At 50.3% G+C, this 17,718-nt stretch overlaps 1 protein-coding gene across 1 annotated transcript in view; it reads right to left on the bottom strand.

Annotated features, from left to right (window-relative positions):
* Positions 1 to 14,287, bottom strand: part of LOC142765708 (dual specificity protein phosphatase 10-like) — a 30,687-nt gene extending 16,400 nt beyond the window's left edge. Inside the window, exons 1-2 of the mRNA XM_075867167.1 lie at positions 14,006 to 14,287; positions 118 to 591 (exon numbers count right to left, since the gene is read on the bottom strand). Of these exons, the coding sequence (XP_075723282.1) occupies positions 118 to 589 (472 nt within the window). The 5' untranslated portion in view covers positions 590 to 591; positions 14,006 to 14,287. The remainder of the gene's footprint in view (positions 1 to 117; positions 592 to 14,005) is intronic.
* Between the last annotated feature and the right edge of the window lie 3,431 nt (positions 14,288 to 17,718).

Genomic DNA, 17,718 nt, shown 5'->3' with positions numbered 1-17,718 from the left:
CAACAACAAGTAACTTGACGGAGACACTCACTGGTAGAGACACTCAAGACGGAGACACTCACTGGTAGAGACACTCAAGACGGAGACACCCAACTGGTAGGCGTTCTGTGCACTCACCCTTTAGCACGGCGGGCGTGGCGCCGTTCTGGCAGAGCACGGCGAGCACGAGCGCCAGCGACGAGCTCGGTTGCGGCGACTCCAGGTCTCCCGTGCAGTCGTCGTAGACGACGATGTCCCGCGCCTGTCGCAGCTGGTCGCGGGCCTGCCGGCAGGCGACCAGGTCCCACAGGGCGAGCCTGCCCTGCTGCAGGCGACGCCGCGTGATGCGGTCGCCGCAGTTGACGTTCACCGCCGACCGGATGCGCCCCGCGTTGAAGCTCAGGAACGGGCGGCAGTCGACGAGCAGCAGCCGCCGCCGGCGCTGCCACGAGTCGACCAGCTCGCCGGGCGTCACCAGCCGCACGGCGCTGCACGACGAGCGTCGGCGACGCGGCGCCGCTGACGCCGACGGCGAGGTTGAGGGCGACGACGGCAGCTGCAGTTGCAGACGCGGCCGGGAGTCCAGCGCTAGCGACGCTCCGCACGACATACCTGCGAACGCGCGACAGGAACGAAGAAAAAAGGGTGAATGTCGCGTTATCGTATACGGACCTCGCGAGGGAGAGAGGAGAGAGAGAAATGTAATGCGGACGGGCGGGGATGTTGACTGGAATAGAAACACCCCCGGTGCACTACCCTGCCCCGGGGAATGGGTAAGGTGAGAGAGGTAAGTGGAAACACAAACACACAGGCCCAGCGGAACTAACTGTGATGGCGTACCGCACTGGCAGTCTTCGGGCAGAGCCATGGAGACAGACTATGAAGAGCCTTCCGACGCTAAAGGGCCACAGGAAAAAGTAAACAACAACAACAAAAAATAAATAAAACAGCGAAACTAGCAGCGCACCGAGAAGGAAGAACACAGAGGACGAGAGTGGAGACGGGACGAACGGATACTGGTCCAAGCACCGAGAAGAGTTTGCGGTATGTCTGGTCGCGGAAAAAAAGAGTTGGAGGGAAGGGCGAATTCCAGGTAGGCTGGCGAGAGGTCCTCCTTTAGTCACAGCAGCGCGGGCCGGCCCCTTTATGCCGAGCCGGACTGACTAATAACGAGTAAAAAGTGACATACGGCCCCGCCTTCTGATTCAACATTGTCCCCCTCCCTCTCGGCGACATGCGATGTATTCCACCGGAGTTCCCCGCCTTTTATTAAGCCAAGTTGGCATAAAACTTTGAAATTTTGAACAGCTGCTCACCTCACCTTGCATAAATAATTGAGGGACAAGTATAAGCATGCACGAAAAAAAAAGGGCGGGGGGGGGGGGAATTGACTCCGTATCTACATGTTTCACTGCGAAGGACGTCGAAAGACGAAAAATGCGCATGCCAAGAGTGAAGATAGTTATAGCGCGAGAACGAAACGACGACACAGAGACAAGAAGGACACGAAAGACACGAGCGCTCGTGTCCTTCGTGTCCTCCTTGTCTCTGTGTCGTCGTTTTGTTCTCGCGCTATAACTATCGTCATGCCATACCAACTAGCCCAAGCTGCCACACTGCCAAGAGTGAAATTTTGTGCAGGTGCTTGTATTGCAAAGTATTACTCTTCGCTTAATATGAAAGGGGAGGGTTGACAAAGATGCGCTGCTTGTACATGTGTAATACTCGATATGTGGTCACCATGCAAAGAGTTGTCGGTCCCTGCTTTTGAGTTTTCCGGTAAAGACTATACGGTCCGCAATTGCCCTCTGCTTCACATTAGTGTTCTTTCAACAAAACGCCAGGTGAACGCTCGTCGGCTTCCGCTCCGGGATTCCATCCATTTGCGAAAAGAAAAACTGGCTTTCCGAGCGTGAACTTCGAGGAACATGACGCGCCGCGTCCACCAATCGCCACAAGACGACGTCTGAGCGCGCCGCACGTGGTGGTCGGGGGCGACGCATTCCTGGGGCACTTACATCAGGCGCTCACAATTAGCGCTATGCCGCTAGCTACGGGAAGAGGGGGTTGGGCGACTGGCTCTCTTACTTCGGCCGTGCGGTGGCTGCGACATGGGACACCTGGTGGCGGACCTTGGAGTCAGGCCAGGGATTTTGCGAGGCTTGCTGAGTCAGCCGACTCCCGAAACGGCATCGTTCCCCGGACCAGAGCGGCGGCGGCCGCGGAGCCGGGCGCGGTGGGGGGAAACGATTCAGGTGAAGGCAGGCGCGTCCTGCCGCCGTCTCTTTGCTCCTCCAAAAGACGTCGCGACCGCGTCAAAGACGTCAGCAACCAAAGAAGAGGAACGGGCCGGGGCGGAAGCGGAGTGGCTTCCCATGCGCACCCGTGGGAAAGCGAGAGAAAGTGGCCGGAAGGACACGCCGGGGCCACTTCCGGTGCGGAGGAAACAACTAACCTCGCTTTCAATTTCTGAGGCTCATCGACTCCGCGGCCCGCGAGCATTTCGTGTTTGGGCGCAATGGCAATGGAAAATGTTCGCGACAGGCTCTCTCTCTCGGGACAAAACAAACACTCCAAAAAGTTGAGTAAAAGTAGAATGGAGGAGGAAGTCACCGCTTAAGCAACAAAGAGAAGTTTATTGACTTCCAACCAAGGATAAAGTACATGACAAAAACATCGAGCTTCACGACTACAAAGGGTGCATGTACAATCAGGAAAGCACCACTACCGAGGTACAATGTATGTGGGGGAACGTACCCCTCTATTTACTGTACAGCGCGTGGTGCTCCAGCAGGCTTAATCATGCGCGGCGGTAGGTCTTCTCAACACGCGGTGGGAACAAGTAGCGACTTAGCGCTGTACAACTCTAGGAATTATTTCTTTTTTGTCGCCTGAAACAATGCTGCTTTCGTACACAGTAAGTGCACTGTTTGCACATGGCTAACCAGCGAATCTGAAGCGCGTGTTCCCGGTACTTGAGACGAGTCCCAGATCTGTCGAAGAGCATTCTGATGCAGCTTTTCACTTCTCTATCGCCACATTTAGGAGACGCGAGCTTCAAACTTTGGCGTTTAGTGACGTTAGTGCGAAGGTTAATAAGAACGCCTATACACGATTTTACGGGTGCAGATTCACGCCGCTGAGGGGTATCGTGTTTAACTATATATATCTGCGGGTAAAAACCCGAAGACAAAAACTACAGTGCCAGCGCAGAGAGCCTTGGAGACGTACCGTATGCTAACCTTTAACTTTCACTGAGATTTCAGCGCGTACAGACCGTCACGATTTTATTACCTCCTATAGTCTGCACAGTTTTCTGCAAAATAGAGACACGAAACGAATTGAACGAGCGTTGCGAGCTATATACGATCGATTGGTCAACGGTTCGACACCCTGTTGCGGCACGGACGCGAACACGTGAAGGGCAAGACGGGTGAAACAGGCAGTGCATACGGTATCGTCCCTTCACCCGTCTCTGTCTGAGTCATCCGTTTCTTTATTTCCCGTAGCAAAGTGACTTGCAAATGTACGGCCCGAAAATTTAATGTACCCCCACCTATGTTCGCGAGCAGCCGGATCTCGGAAAAAAAAGCTATTGCTAAAGCTCCCGCGGAACGCTTTCCGTATTCACCGCTATAAATATCGTGCGAGAAAAGCGAAGCAGCAGAAGAGAACTTGGCAAGCTTCTCAACACAACTTTTCCTCTACTGTATATTTTTTTGGGGGAGGAAGGGGAGGGGATGAAACGCGGGTCACCGCACACGACTTCTACCAGATACAGGCGTCACGATTGCTTTGTTACAAGCTGACGATTGTTTCGCTTGCGTTCTAAAGTTCTCGCGAGAAACTCTTAGGAGGGTGAGAAAGCAACGCGCGCCCATGGCACGGTCATCGAAAACCTTGCCTACTTGTTCATCAGAAATGACAAACGCGTCATCCGGTCATTTCGTCCCTCCTTTGATTCCCAATCGTAAATCTTCCTCCCTTCCTATAAAGGTCGGACTTTCGGCGTCGTACCCCTTGATGTGGCCATTGTCAGCCTCCCACCCCGCCGCGGTGGTCTAGTCGCTAAGGTACTCGGCTTCTGTCCCGCAGGTCGCGGGTTCAAATCCCGGCTGCGGCGTCTGCATTTCCGATGGAGGCGGAAATGTTGTAGGCCCGTGTGCTCAGATTTGGGTGCACGTTAAAGAACCCCAGGTGGTCGAAATTTCCGGAGCCCTCCACTACGGCGTCTCTCATAATCATATAATGGTTTTGGGACGTTAAAACCCACAAATCAATCAAATCAATCAATTGTCAGCCTTGCATACCTCACGACCTTTCTGCTTTGTGTACACGTGTAGACAAGTTCCACCGGACTTAGTACGTCACGAAAACGCGGTGGCGCTGTTTTGCTAGGCGAAAGACGCTCTGCCCACCGCAGTTTCTGCTGGGTTTTCAATGGTGCATGTGGTGTTGTTCTCATTCAAGCAACGAGAAAGAAAAAAAAAAACTATATGCCGACGAACTGCGTCGCGGTTGGATGTGAGTCGCGTCTCGCAACTCAGTTTTGTCTGTTGGCGCACATCGCAGTCCTCAGCGCTTACGCGCGGACGTCGCTGTAATATCACCCATAATGTCGACATCGGCCTGCCTGTGTTTACAAACGTGGAATGGGTCTACATATTCTTCGAGCATAAATAATCGTAGAGTAATAACAATAAACATTACAGTTGGGAATCGGCCGCGTATCTATAGTCGAAAATTGTTTTGCGTCTTCGTTTCGAGCTACGATCACGTGATTACTTACCAAAACCCAGCAGGCGCCGTCTCACTAAAGCTTTCACACGGCCCCCCTTCTTACTTCATTGTATAACAACCGCGATCCCCCCCGCCTCAGGTGTCTTGCGACAGCGGACAAACGGCAACAACGCGCTCGCCAGCGTAACCCAAACGCCGTGCACTGGCTCGTGGGAAACTGTGTACACGCAGACACACTAGCTGACACAGTCCTCCTCTGGCGCGGGCTGCATAAGTTCGAGAGAGAAAGGAGGCGCGTCACAGTTACAAGTCACCGACACCCGAGGGGTCGGTGACTGACCGCGCGTCCGGCACGAATTCGAGAAGGCATTACACCACCTTTCATCCGAGAGGTCGACGACGGCTTAGCGGTGCGTTAGACGCGTTCGATATACAGCGGCGGCTTCTCCCGCTTGGGACTCCGTCGTGTGGCATCATTGAATAATAATAAATACACTTTCACCCCGTATGCAGTGGTGCGATTTCCGTGCACTGCGTAGAAACCAGTGGCGGCGCCTCGACCAATCGCGAGGTCGCACTTTGCGGGTTTCTCGGTACGACGCAAATGTTGTACAAACATGAACAATGTGAAAGGGAACGCCGAGTCACGGTGTTTGCGAAATGCGTAATCGTGACTGGGCGGGATATAAATATGACGTGCCAATTTGCGGGACGTGTCTTCCTGCGTGAACATTCGGTGTTGTGAACATTTAATTGAAAAGGGACACAGATACTCAAATAGATATGTGAGATGATCCTCCTTGAACTTTCTTGTCATGAACTCGTCTCACATTTTCGTAAGGGATCGCTTCGCGACTGCGTTTAGCAAATATACGGCTTGTCCGATGTAATTTCCGTGTTGCCTTTTATATTGTTAAAGACGGTACACCTTCGGTGGTATATAAAAGTTCGCCTCGCGCTCCCTGTCTCAAGCTGAATGCTGTATCCCTCGAATGTAGTCACAATTTAAAAAAAAAAAAGATGAAAGGCTCACCCTACAGTGCTGTGGCACGCCTTCACCTGCGAAGACAGCGGCGCTAGCTGGTTTCCGCTCGAACCATAAGTACACTTTCTCGGTTAATGTACATACTACCCGTATTGAGAGCTAAAGGTTTGTCGTTTCTACTTAAAACGTAATGTTCGGTTAAACAGCGATTCCAGGATCCCCGAAAAAAAAAATTCACCGGGACATTTCAGTTTCCGACTTACAACTAGCGGCACAGGCACGTGTCTGTATGGTAGTGTGTCTGTGTGGAACAGTTCATTTGAAACTTTCAACGTACTGATAATTCACCAGGAAATTTTGGTTTTATTTGGGGGCGGCTTACTGCTCTCCCATAGTTGAGTACCAATAACTCAAAATCGTTAAATTATTCAGGGGCGAAGCACCTTATAGCGTCACCCGTTCGTCCCTCGTAGCCGTTTTAGTAGTGTGTAACAAGTATAACATTTTGACCTCCAAGGTGGTGCCAGTGAGAGACTTCTTCTGTTCGTTGTTGAACAATAAAAGATAGTGCTCAATGTACATGTCAATGGCTGCTAAGGGGGAATGAGAGACAGGAGAATTCGGCTTTTAGTTAACGCGCAGGCTGCAATTTTTTTATTGTTCAACAACGCACAGAAGACAAGAAAGGGTTGCTACTTTATACTCGCTGGGCGTAACCTCCTAAATTTTAGAAAGGTTTAGCGAGCGTTGGGCCACAGTGCCATGAATACAGTGAACTAGTATATACCCATTAACTCGATGTGGTTAAAGGTGGGAAGTAGACCCGAAGCGCAAGCCGTAAGAAAGTGTGCGTGTGCCTCTTCTCGTTCAGTCCTTGGAATTTCCGCTGGATGGCGGTGCTTCTATATGAGGAATATACGATGAAAAGATGTGAGACGGTGGTACTTGGAGTGTTGAATAGGTGGACGAACGGACACACAGACAAATGCATGGACGGACGCACGGGTGGACGCATGGACGGACGCAGGAGCGGATGCATGGACGAAAGCAGGGATGGACGCACCGATGAACGTGCGGACGCACGAACAGATGCACGCTCGGACGGGCGGATGGGGGCACGGGCGGCCACACAGACGCACGCATGGATGGACGGAAGCAAGAACGAATGGACGGACGGATGCTTCGCCCCACTATCCATTATTCACTCCGTGGATATGCTGTCATTTCTTTTTTCTGAACACAGGAAATTTTTTTAAAGAGCCACTCATTAGGCCCCACATTTTTAAGGGACGGCTGTCAGCTCTCCCATAGTAGAGTACCGAGTACTCGTTTTTTTTTTTTTAGGGACAGCTAATGCTCTCGAAGTTTTTAAAATCGTTCAACATTTTTCTCTACGCAGTTTGCAATAAACTTCCCCAGTGATAGTCTCTGTTTTTTCATCGACCTGCCTCACAAAGTACGGACGGCTTGATGCTCAGGCTCCCACAGTAGAGCACCAAGTATAATTTAAAGCGTTAACCACTTTTTTCTAAACACACAAAATCCCGAAACACAGCTCCTAGCGGGACGGCGCCACGCTCTCTGAGAGTAGAGTACCCAATACTCTAAATCATTACCCACTGTTTCTAAGGACGCGTGGAGACCTTTAGTGGCTTTTCGCATATCGACGCCGTGAACTAGTTCACGGCGTAATTTTTGTCAGCGAGGCCTATATAGGTGTTCTGTGGCCTCGTGGCCTCATCAAGTGTGAAGCCTACGAGACGGTTCTATGCTCTCCCATAGTAGAGTACCTAGTACTCCGAATCGTTACCCACTTTTTATAAACGCACACTTCTGCCTCTGTGAGGCAGGCGACATGTTTCTGCGTTGCAACTGGTCAGTGCAGCACGCAGCGGGAATTTTCGTTGGTGCGGCCTCATCGAGTGCGAGGCCCAAGGGACGGCTTTTTAAGCTCTCCCATAGTAGAATGCCGTGTACTCTAAATCGTTAACCACTTTTTTAATAAACGTAGTTGCTTTCACATAAATCATCTGTCGGAGGTATATGTGTATTTCAACGAGTACAGCTGGCCACTGGCCAAACGGGCGAAGGGAAAGGATAGCGCTCGAAATGCGAACAAAACGTTCGTTAAATACCGCCCAGGCTTGACTACACTGCACGGAACTGCGTACTTCCCTCGCGTAACTTTCGCCTGCACACACTGGTTGAGCAGTCTCGTGCAGCGCTGCGCGGTATCCACGCGGAATCTCGAACGAGCGAGGAGAGGGAAGTTCGTTCACTTTTCGTTGCTTGCGGGACGTCCCAGCTGCACGGAACTGCGGGGAATAAATGGCACGCCCAGAGGTCGTTGCGCAAAAAAGCGTGTCGTTGGAGTGAGGGCGCGCTACGCGTGATAGAAACGTGACCACCAGACTGCGTGCGCTGAGAAGCTGACTCAGACGCATAACTGTTCGTGAGTGTTTTTTATTTTGTTTTGTTTTCTGTGTGTTTGTGTAGCGGCAAACAACAACGTAGCTAAAGGGCTATTACGTGCACACACTTTCGCGATGAGTTTGCCGTCCGCTGTATGTGTTAAGGGACACACTAAAGGCAAACCGTCAAGTCGACGTTGATTGTTGAAATGGCGGTCAAGAAACAACCTCGTGGTGTTACTTTCGTGCCAAGGAAGGACCTGTTTCGAAATAAAATCACGTTCTAGTGGTCCGCATCGGGTTAGCGCACCTCAAATTACCCGCCTCTAGAAGCGGACCGGCTCACGTCACTGTTGCCGTGCACAGCGTTGCCCGGCTTTACTGCACTAATAGCAGCAGAATGAAAGCAGCGGAAGCCACAGCAGACCATTGATCAATTTTCCGCCATTGACTCCGAGATCGCAGACGCTTTTGTTTCAACTGCGTCCCGCTAGATGGCATCACATGTCCCGTGTAACTACGCGAAAATTGAATTTTTGAACCACTCGCGCCATTCTCCATAGTAACGTCCCGGCGGTTCTTTTTTTTTCCCGTAAATCAAACAGAAACGAACAAGCAGCATTTTATTGCGTCTCTTGATGCACGAAAGGTTCTTTATTTAGTGCAGTTAGATTGATCACTAGTGACTAATTGTAGGCGGTCCGTCTGATGTCATCGGGATCATTTTGAAAATGTCCTACTGCGGCGCTTGTGTTCTCGTGCATTTTACCTTAATTTCTCGGTGAGTAGGGGCACTCTCATTGATGACATTGTCGTCACTCTCTCCCGGCGTTTCACCCTCTTTTAGGCGCCGGCGTGACGTCATGAGTAAATGAGCGCTCGATTGGTCCACACAAGAGGGATATTAGTTCGTGAATTTGCACCCAGTCGGCCTTGCATTTGCCCCGTTAGTCGCGCGCCCGTTTCGCCTAGCCTCACACGACTTTCGTGCGCGACTTCGCATCGTCTTGCAAAGTTTTCGTCTACGCGAGCGGAGATAACGGCTTGCATACAAAAAAAAAAGCGAAATCCCGACAGACTCGATGCTTAGTCCTCACATTGACCACGTGTTTCGTGGAGAAATGAGTGAAGAGGAGATAGAGGCTGCAGGGAGGGTAGTGGAAGTGAAAAGAACAAAAAAAAAAAACCACACTCTCGCGTCTATGAAATAATCAATGTGGGCATTTAATACACCGATCATATTCATGTGTACATCATCATCACCATCATAATGACAGGTTTTGCTATGCATCATCATCATGATCATCATCATGATCATCACCGTCGTCGTCGTTGTGAATTGACCGTATAGCTGTTGACCACCGGGTTGTTGTTGTTTTCCTATTGTTAGTGGCGCATACCCACTGTGGGGGATTGGCCAAGAATCGAGTGGTTTCAAATTTTACTGTTCATATTTGGAATGATGGAGGTTTAACAGAAAGATTACCGATTATTGCTCTATTCTGAAAATAAATTCGTTTATGTAAATATTTGTATGCATTACATTTAGCACCACACTTTCCTAAACTATCGGTAATCTTTCTGTTAAACTACCGGGTTCTCGGGCCGAATGAATAAACGTCGTCCGAAATCAAGACCTTCACGCGGTGGAGGCGCTGCTTTCTCAATACCTGGCGTTTTGCGGCCCAAAACCACTACAAATGATTATGAGGGATTCCGCCGTAGTGAAGGGCTCCCGAAAACGTCGACCGCCTTTGTGTTCTTTAACGTGCACTGGCAGGTTTCTTTCGAAATCGGAGCGGTTCAAAGAAAGGGGGTGGGGGGGGGGGCTATCAAAAAGACGAACCGGCCGAAAATTTAATCGCCACGTATAGTAGTGAGATATACAGTGGCACGCTTCGCACCGTTTTCCGAGACCGACTGTTTATAACAAGCCATGCAGGGCTGAGTCAGAGAGCAGAGACTTTCGCCACTCGCGAATGCGGCTGAACATGCACAGGACGATGCGGGTATGAGTCACGTGTAAAGAAAAAAAATAGAAAACAAAAAAAAAAAACGCGCGAAGTTTTTTTCTCCTCTTTTTTTTTTCACCAGTCATCTTTGCGACGAAGCATTGCAGCTACACTAAGCAGCAAAGCCATTTAGCTCGTATTAGGCAACTATACCCTTCCACAGAACAACAACAAAAAAAGCCAAGACAAAAAAACGAACATACTCGGCAGTGAGAAGACTCTTGGCATGCCGGAAAACGCGCATAACGAAAAAAAAAAAAACACAGGTGGCGACACAAGCTTTCCGCACCAACTCATCATGACGTCATGCACTTATGCCACGGCGACCTAGATATTTGTTTATCGGTAGAAATAAAGCGACATTGTTTCTAAGCGAGCCACATTGATTGATTGATTGATTTGTGGGGCTTAACGTCCCAAAACCACCATATGATTATGAGAGACGCCGTAGTGAAGGGCTCCGGAAATTTAGACCACCTGGGGTTCTTTAACGTGCACCCAAATCTGAACACACGAGCCTACAACATTTACGCCTCCATCGGAAATGCAGCCGCCGCAGCCGGGATTTGAACCCGCGACCTGCGGGTCAGCAGCCGAGTACCTTAGCCACTAGACCACCACGGCGGGGCTCTAAGCGAGCCACAGACTTGACATTAGGAGTTTAGGGGAATCTTAGAGAAACAATTGTAACTGCGTTACTTGAGGGGGGGGGGGGGGATTAGTGAAATGTTAGTAAAGGTAGAACTGAATGCACGTGTTGGTTGATTACCCGCCACGGTGTTCCAGTGGCTAAGCTGTCCCGCAGGTCGCGGGATCGAATCCCGGCCGACGGAGGCGAAAATGTGTGAGGCCCGTGTGCTCACATCTATGGGTGCGCGTTTAAGAACGCCAGATGATCGAAGTTTGCGGAGCCCTCCACTACAGCGTCTGTCATAATCATATGGTGGTTTTTGGGACGCTAAACGCCGTCAATTATTATTAGCGTTAGTTGATCAGCCGTTGACACTCCCAACTATACTGAAACGAAATGTCGACAGTGCTCATCAAAAGGTGTATACATTACGAAACAGTTGCGTACAGTAAGCGGATTGCTTCGGGGGGTTCAACTCCACACCCCCCTAAGGGAAAAATATTTCCACGCCCCTGCGAACAGGCACGTTATAGACGTGCTTACCGCTAATCACTCTCACAACGCCGGTCTCTCAGTTAATAGTTCAGCAATACGGGGATAGCCAGTGCTAAGAAAAATGGTTTGCGACGTAATTATAGCATGTAACCCACTCGCTACCTTGACGTCGACGGTAGCAAACTATAGCATGCACAGCAACAAACTAGTTTCCAGCGGCTTGCGCGGCACCTAACCTGCGGCAAGGCCGCTTCGAACGTACTTGAACGCGGCACGCAATGCACCAGCGTCCTTAATCACAGCTCGCGAGTCAAACCACGGACGCAGGTGATAGCGTATACTGGCGCTTCGATGACGTCAAGACACCATAATTACGAGGCCGTGATTCGTTGCGACGTCGACAACTGCTGAAACGTAACTGGCGTCCGCGTACCCAAAGAAACGCACGCGATGCACCGATAACATTAAGGTCTCATTAGACAGATAACTTGGCGTCCCACAATGTTGGTGTACTCCAACACGGCGTTTTCAATGTGGCCACTGATAACCATCTTAGGAGATATCGCTTTGTCGCCTCAGCAGTACACTCTACAGAGAACCTTCCCGACTTAACAAGCGCGATCGTGGTTGAAATGTTGTGCACGCGAATTCGGCCATATATCTGAAGCTGGCCGTGATTGAATTCTTCGGGAGAAAAAAACAAAAAGAATATCGCATTGCAGACAGCCACGCCACAGCGAAGTATGTAGAAGAGCTATAAGGTGGGCTAGTTGATGTTGATTAGTCTTCAAAAGTGCGTTTTGTATGGTTCAGTTAGACTCATCCAATGAGGAGGATGCTGAGCTCATCAACTGATAGTGATAAGCGGCGAGATTTCGGTGCTGCTTAATCTAGTGTGTGTGTGTGTGTGTGTGTGTGTGTGTGTGTGGTTGTGTGTGCGTGTGTGTGACGCCACAGACTGTGTCAGCGTCTCGCGGCGAGACTTGTTTACACTTTAGTAGCAATAAGTAGCAAGAATAAAATCGATAAACTAGCGAGTGAGTATGACAAAATTTATAAGCGTTGCTCTCGCTACAAAAAAAAAAAGAGAGAGAGAAAGATCTATGGCGAAACACTACAATAAGACGATAGTTACAGCGCGAGAACAAAACGACGACGCAGAGACAAGAAGGACACGAAGACGCCGACGTTTCGTTCTCGCGCTATAACTATCTTCATGTCATACCAACTAGCCCAAGCTGCCGTACTTCTAAACTACAAATAAGACCGATCCAGACGTCGTCCGTGCAGATAACTGTAGTGAGGAAAAAAGAATGAATCCTCAAGTAAATTCATATTCGCGTTAATCTCGATTTCGCGATCTCCACATAAAAAAAAACCAACACAACCAGTGAGTAATAATATAAAACTTTAAAAAAACATCCGGTCACATTACTAGATTCAACTCCGCCCGGGTAGTTTTTGTAATTAAACAGACCGCGCGACGGTTGCTATCACGTGACATCCTCTCCGATCGTATCGATCTTCGTGTGTCGTCAATCGGCGCTTTTGTGATATCTCGTCCCGCATTGCGACACAACAGGCCGATTCGCCTCGAAAAGCGTTCAGCCGTGTCTTGCGTAGTCATCGCTCAGCGGGCACTTTACCAAACACTCGGCGACTCGGGGTGCCGAAGTCAGCACCGCCGCACTTTGCTATGCAAGCGAAGCGCCGAAAATTCTGCCACGTTATCGAAAGCCAAACAGGTAGGACGCGGTCCGTCGATGCGTCGTTCGAAGCACCAACGCCAATTACGCACGCATGCTTCGCTGGACGCGCAGAGTTAGTTGAGGTGACGTTATGTTCAACCTCGTTGAACATAGCGCCCACACGATTGCAGAATCCGCACACACTACACACACATGAATGCAGATGCGTCGGTCCCGCCGTGATTACAGACACACAACTGGCTGAAACTTCCGTCGGCGCATTAGATGATGTCAGCGGTCGCGGACGGATGGATCATCGCAGATGGCACTCGATTGTGATGTAATTAACGCCGGCGGCGATTCTGGCACAAAACGTCGTCGGCGAGTTGCACCCGAGCGATACAGTGATTTGTTTTTGGAGGACCAAATAAAAGTTTATCCAATCCAATCCAATCGTTCCAACGCGGCAAATCTCGTATGCACACATACGCGCGCAAACCGCGGCTTTTTCTTCTTTTTTTTTTCCCCCACAGACCCGCGTATCGCGGCTCACTTCGGGAGCCACACGGAAACGATTGCAAACTACGGCGGAAACAAGACGCGGTCGAGTTCTTCGAAAACGGGAGACGGCCACCGATCCACCCAGAAAATCACGGTTGATCGGCGGTTTCACTTCCGACGCTCAGCAAAATAAGCGTTGGCTTGGAGCGGCCTCCTGGGATCGTTCAAGTTGTAGCGATTGCCACTGAAACGGTAACGTGCAGCAGAATGGTATCGAGAGCTTTCGAAGACAAGCATTGACCACTAATCCTAGCCCGAGAGACACGACCGTAACGATCTGTCCACGGCTTCATGTCTTTCGTGTCCTTCTTGTCTCTGTGTCGTCGTTTTGTTCTCGCGCTATAACTATCGTCATGCCATACCAACTAGCCCAAGCTGCCACACTTCTAATTCACTCCCGACACCGAGCGAAATCGCTGTTGCCTTCGAGCGCTCGGCTGGCTCTTCTAACGAGGTGCAAAGGAATCCGGGGAAAGAGAAGTAACAAGAAACATCTCCCCTACCTGTTGCAAAAAGTGTCGTCGGTCAATCGGTCAGTGCAGGCGGAGTTCGATGGCGTTTCGTGAATCCTTCGGAGTAGACGTCGACGATGCGAGTAGTTCGAGAAGGGTCGAGATCAATCCGAGGCACATGGGAGCGCGAGGCGCACGGTACGACGGCAGGGAGCGTTCTGTTCCCCGTGTGAGTCGCACTCGGCGGCTTGCGACAGCCGTCGATGAGTCACTCTCCGTTCCGTCCGTTCCGTTGCGACTTCGCCGAGTGTCGCGCGCGGCAAACCGGCGGACACTGCCCCAGTCGGCCGTGACGTCAAAACCACGTCACAGGCCCCGCCCGGGATGCGAACAGTGGAGATTTTTTACTTTCCTTTCCGTAGAGGAAGTGGGAGAGAGTGGAGCGAGGTGCGGCAGGGGATGAAGGAGAAAGCTTAGTAGAAAGTCTCGGGAGAAAGGACGCGGGAGAGGAACCGCCGCCGCCGCTTTGCGCAGATCGTCGCCAGAGGGCGACAAAAGCGTGATGCGCGCGCCTTTTTTTGAAGTATGTGAAGCGCAGAGCTTCTAAATGCGGAACACTTGAAATGCCCGGCTTGTCGTCCGTCTACTGTACGATGTCACACGGTAACGGAGTTTTTAATACCGGCATAAAATAAGGCTGGAAGCGCTCAGAACCTGTACAACATAATCCGACAAGATGTAAAATAACGTATTCTACAGTAATAAGCAAGAAATAATCGCCCTAATCTTCCTGAAATCGCGAGAAAATGCTTCTGAAACATCTCGTTGACACCAGCGCCGCATGCGAGAGTGTGCCACCGCCTAGAAAAGGGCGTGATATCCGGCTATTCGCTGGATTGCCTGCGCTACGCACTTCCCCTTGTTTCCGGCTATGGGAGCTGCATTAAAGGGACACTAAAGTCAAATAACGATTTACGTCAGAATGAAATCTCAACGTATGACAACATCTGAAACGACAATATTATCAATGATATTGCCCTACTTACACAAGCGCCGCAGTGAGACATTTTCAAAATGATCCCGATGACATCAGACGGACCGCCTACAATGAATCACGAGTAATCAATCTAACTGCACTCCATGATTTGCGAGAAAAAAAAAATGTGAGGCGTCTTTTCTGCAAGGTTGTTTTTTAACCAAGAACTCTCGTTCACAGGTCGCTTCTCTCGCTCATTGTGCTGCTATGGCTCATTATTCCAGTGTAGGTTCGCGAACATTACAGAATGACTTTATTGTTCCGCCTCATACGAACCATCAGCCATGGCATAGTGTACCTGTCGTTCGAGAATCGCAAAAAGAAATCTTTGAATGACAGTTCTTAATTGGTTGAGAAATAACCTTGCAGGGAAGCCGCCTTGTAGATATTTGCAAATATATTTAGGAATAATGACAATCGTGCTTACATTCGCGAATTACAGTTCTGTGCTTGCAATAGTACGTTTAATCGGGCTTGGAAGTTAGCAAAAGGTCATGATGTCATGAAAAGGCAGGGGGGAGGGGAAAGGTACCATTCAGGCAGGATGTGAAGGGTGATATGGGCTGGACTTCGTTTGAAGCACACAATAAAATGAATTCAGAAAATTTAGCAATATGCATGGAACAAATAATGTGGGTGGCTAAAGTGCATGAGAATTTCTGCCTCGAAAGCGTGGACGCTGATTGGACAAAAAAAAAAGTTTCCACACAGCTCTGAGGTACTTGAAAGTGTAGATACTGGACGAATCGTTCGAAAGAAATTGATCGAAACAGAACAGCCGCATTGAATTCAAACGACTATAGAAATGGCTACGAAGATCTATACAGCCTAACGCATCTGTACATCGAAATAACCTATATTACAGAATATTTGTCTTCCGTCGTAGTCTGCGTACGTCGTTATCGTTTTACAACGAACATATCTTTAGGAAGTTTAGATGGCTCCAGCCCTTGTTTCACGAGAGTCCGACGTTTGGGGCCAGACTAGGTTTCTTCCTCACGGCGATGCCATGGAAGCATCGCCGTGTCTCCTTCGCCAAATACAACGCAGTGGTCCTGCTTGATAGGGAGGAGTACAACGTCAAAATGCGTGATCTCCTTCACAGTTCATCCCACGAAAAGCTGACGAAAGACCCCACAACAACAGCCCAAAGGGAACTGAACAAGCTCCTGGCGGACGTCTTTAGCGCGCACTCGGAGACAAAAACCGCATGCCTCTAGCTCGTCTGTCGAAATGGCTCGGCACTAGGTTCTTAAAGGGCTCCCTAAGGAGATCCATAAGCCCGCCGTACTGCTCCGCCCTGTCGAAGATTTTACATCATCTCTACTCCGAGCGCTGTCCAAGTATCTCCACCACCGACTAGGGCGCCGCTCGTGGTCGAAACACCAGTCCGCATGCGCAACGCCAGCCACTTCGTGAAGCGCATGAAAGATGTGACAGTGATGAGGCCATCATCTCGTTCGACGTCGTGTCCATGTTCACCCGTGTTTCCTTAGCGCTGTCCGGAGCATGAACAGCTTTGAATGAAGATAAACAGATAAACATATTGGTGAAAGAGGCCGTCCAAGCATCGACGAGCTGTGTCGCCTGCTGTAGTACTGCCTCAAGGGAACGTACTTCGGTGTCAGTGGGGACTTCTGCAGAAAAGCCAGGGGGACTGCGATGGCAGCGGTGATCTCCGTTAGGGCGACGAACCTCATAAAGGAGCATCTGGAATAGACGATACTACGTATCGGCCTTTGTGAAGCATACGTGGATCACTGGTTCTGCAGCATAAAGAAGCCATCAGTATAGACAGCTTCCTCGAACACCCTAAACCTGACCACATGTATCCGTCACAGCGTGCCAGCGCCGTGTGTTTTTGCTTGCTTATCGAAGCGGTGCCGTGCCCTCTTCCTATAAAGAGAGAGGGCGCAGCATCGCGTAGCCACTGCGCGCTCTCTCTCTCCTTAGGGAAAGGGTGCGGCGCCGCGTCAAGGAAGTCACGCGCTAACGCTCTGCAACGCGTGCATGGTCAGGCTAACTCCGACGGCCATGCGATACAGTTAACGGTGAAACGAAAGCCAGACGGTATACGCTTCCCGATAGTTATAGCGCAAGAACAAAACGACGACACAGAGACAAGAAGGACACGAAAGACACGAGCGCTGTCCTTCTTGTCTCTGTGTCGTCGTTTTGTTCTTGCGCTATAACTATCGTCATGCCATACCAACTAGCCCAAGCTGCCACACTTCTAAGTACGCTTACGCTTCTCGATGTTGCAGTCAGACCACAGGACAAGCGCAAGACATTTAAGGTGTACAGAAAGCTAACGCAGTGAAGGGAAAGCTACGGGGCCGCATCCTATACTCCTCTTTGATCTGCACGTCAGAAAGGGAGAGAGATAGAGAAAGAGAGGATCGTCGACGAGCTACGGAAGAATGAAAGCGATCATCCGACGGGTGTCACGCTGTGTGTACCGCGGCACCGCGGAGAGGCTTCTGCGACACACACAGTGCGTAGCAAAAGCCTCCCAACTGTAAAATCGGCAACAATATAATCGAAAAAGCCAGACCAGCGCAGTGAACAACTTTCCAGGGTCCCCGGAAAAGCGGGGTCGTGGTAGTTCACAAACCTGCACCGACGCTCGTCCGCTTGCTACCGCGGCCGAAAGATCGACCTTTCAAGGAGCAACACCATAGCAACACCAAGACATAGTCCACAAATTGTCGCGTTCTGAGTAGCCAGC

The sequence above is a fragment of the Rhipicephalus microplus genome, chromosome 6, assembly GCF_043290135.1.
Source record: "Rhipicephalus microplus isolate Deutch F79 chromosome 6, USDA_Rmic, whole genome shotgun sequence".
Classification (NCBI taxonomy): Eukaryota; Metazoa; Arthropoda; class Arachnida; order Ixodida; family Ixodidae; genus Rhipicephalus; species Rhipicephalus microplus.
Note: the sequence above shows the minus strand (reverse complement) of the source record. Positions and strands in the feature narration are given on the sequence as shown.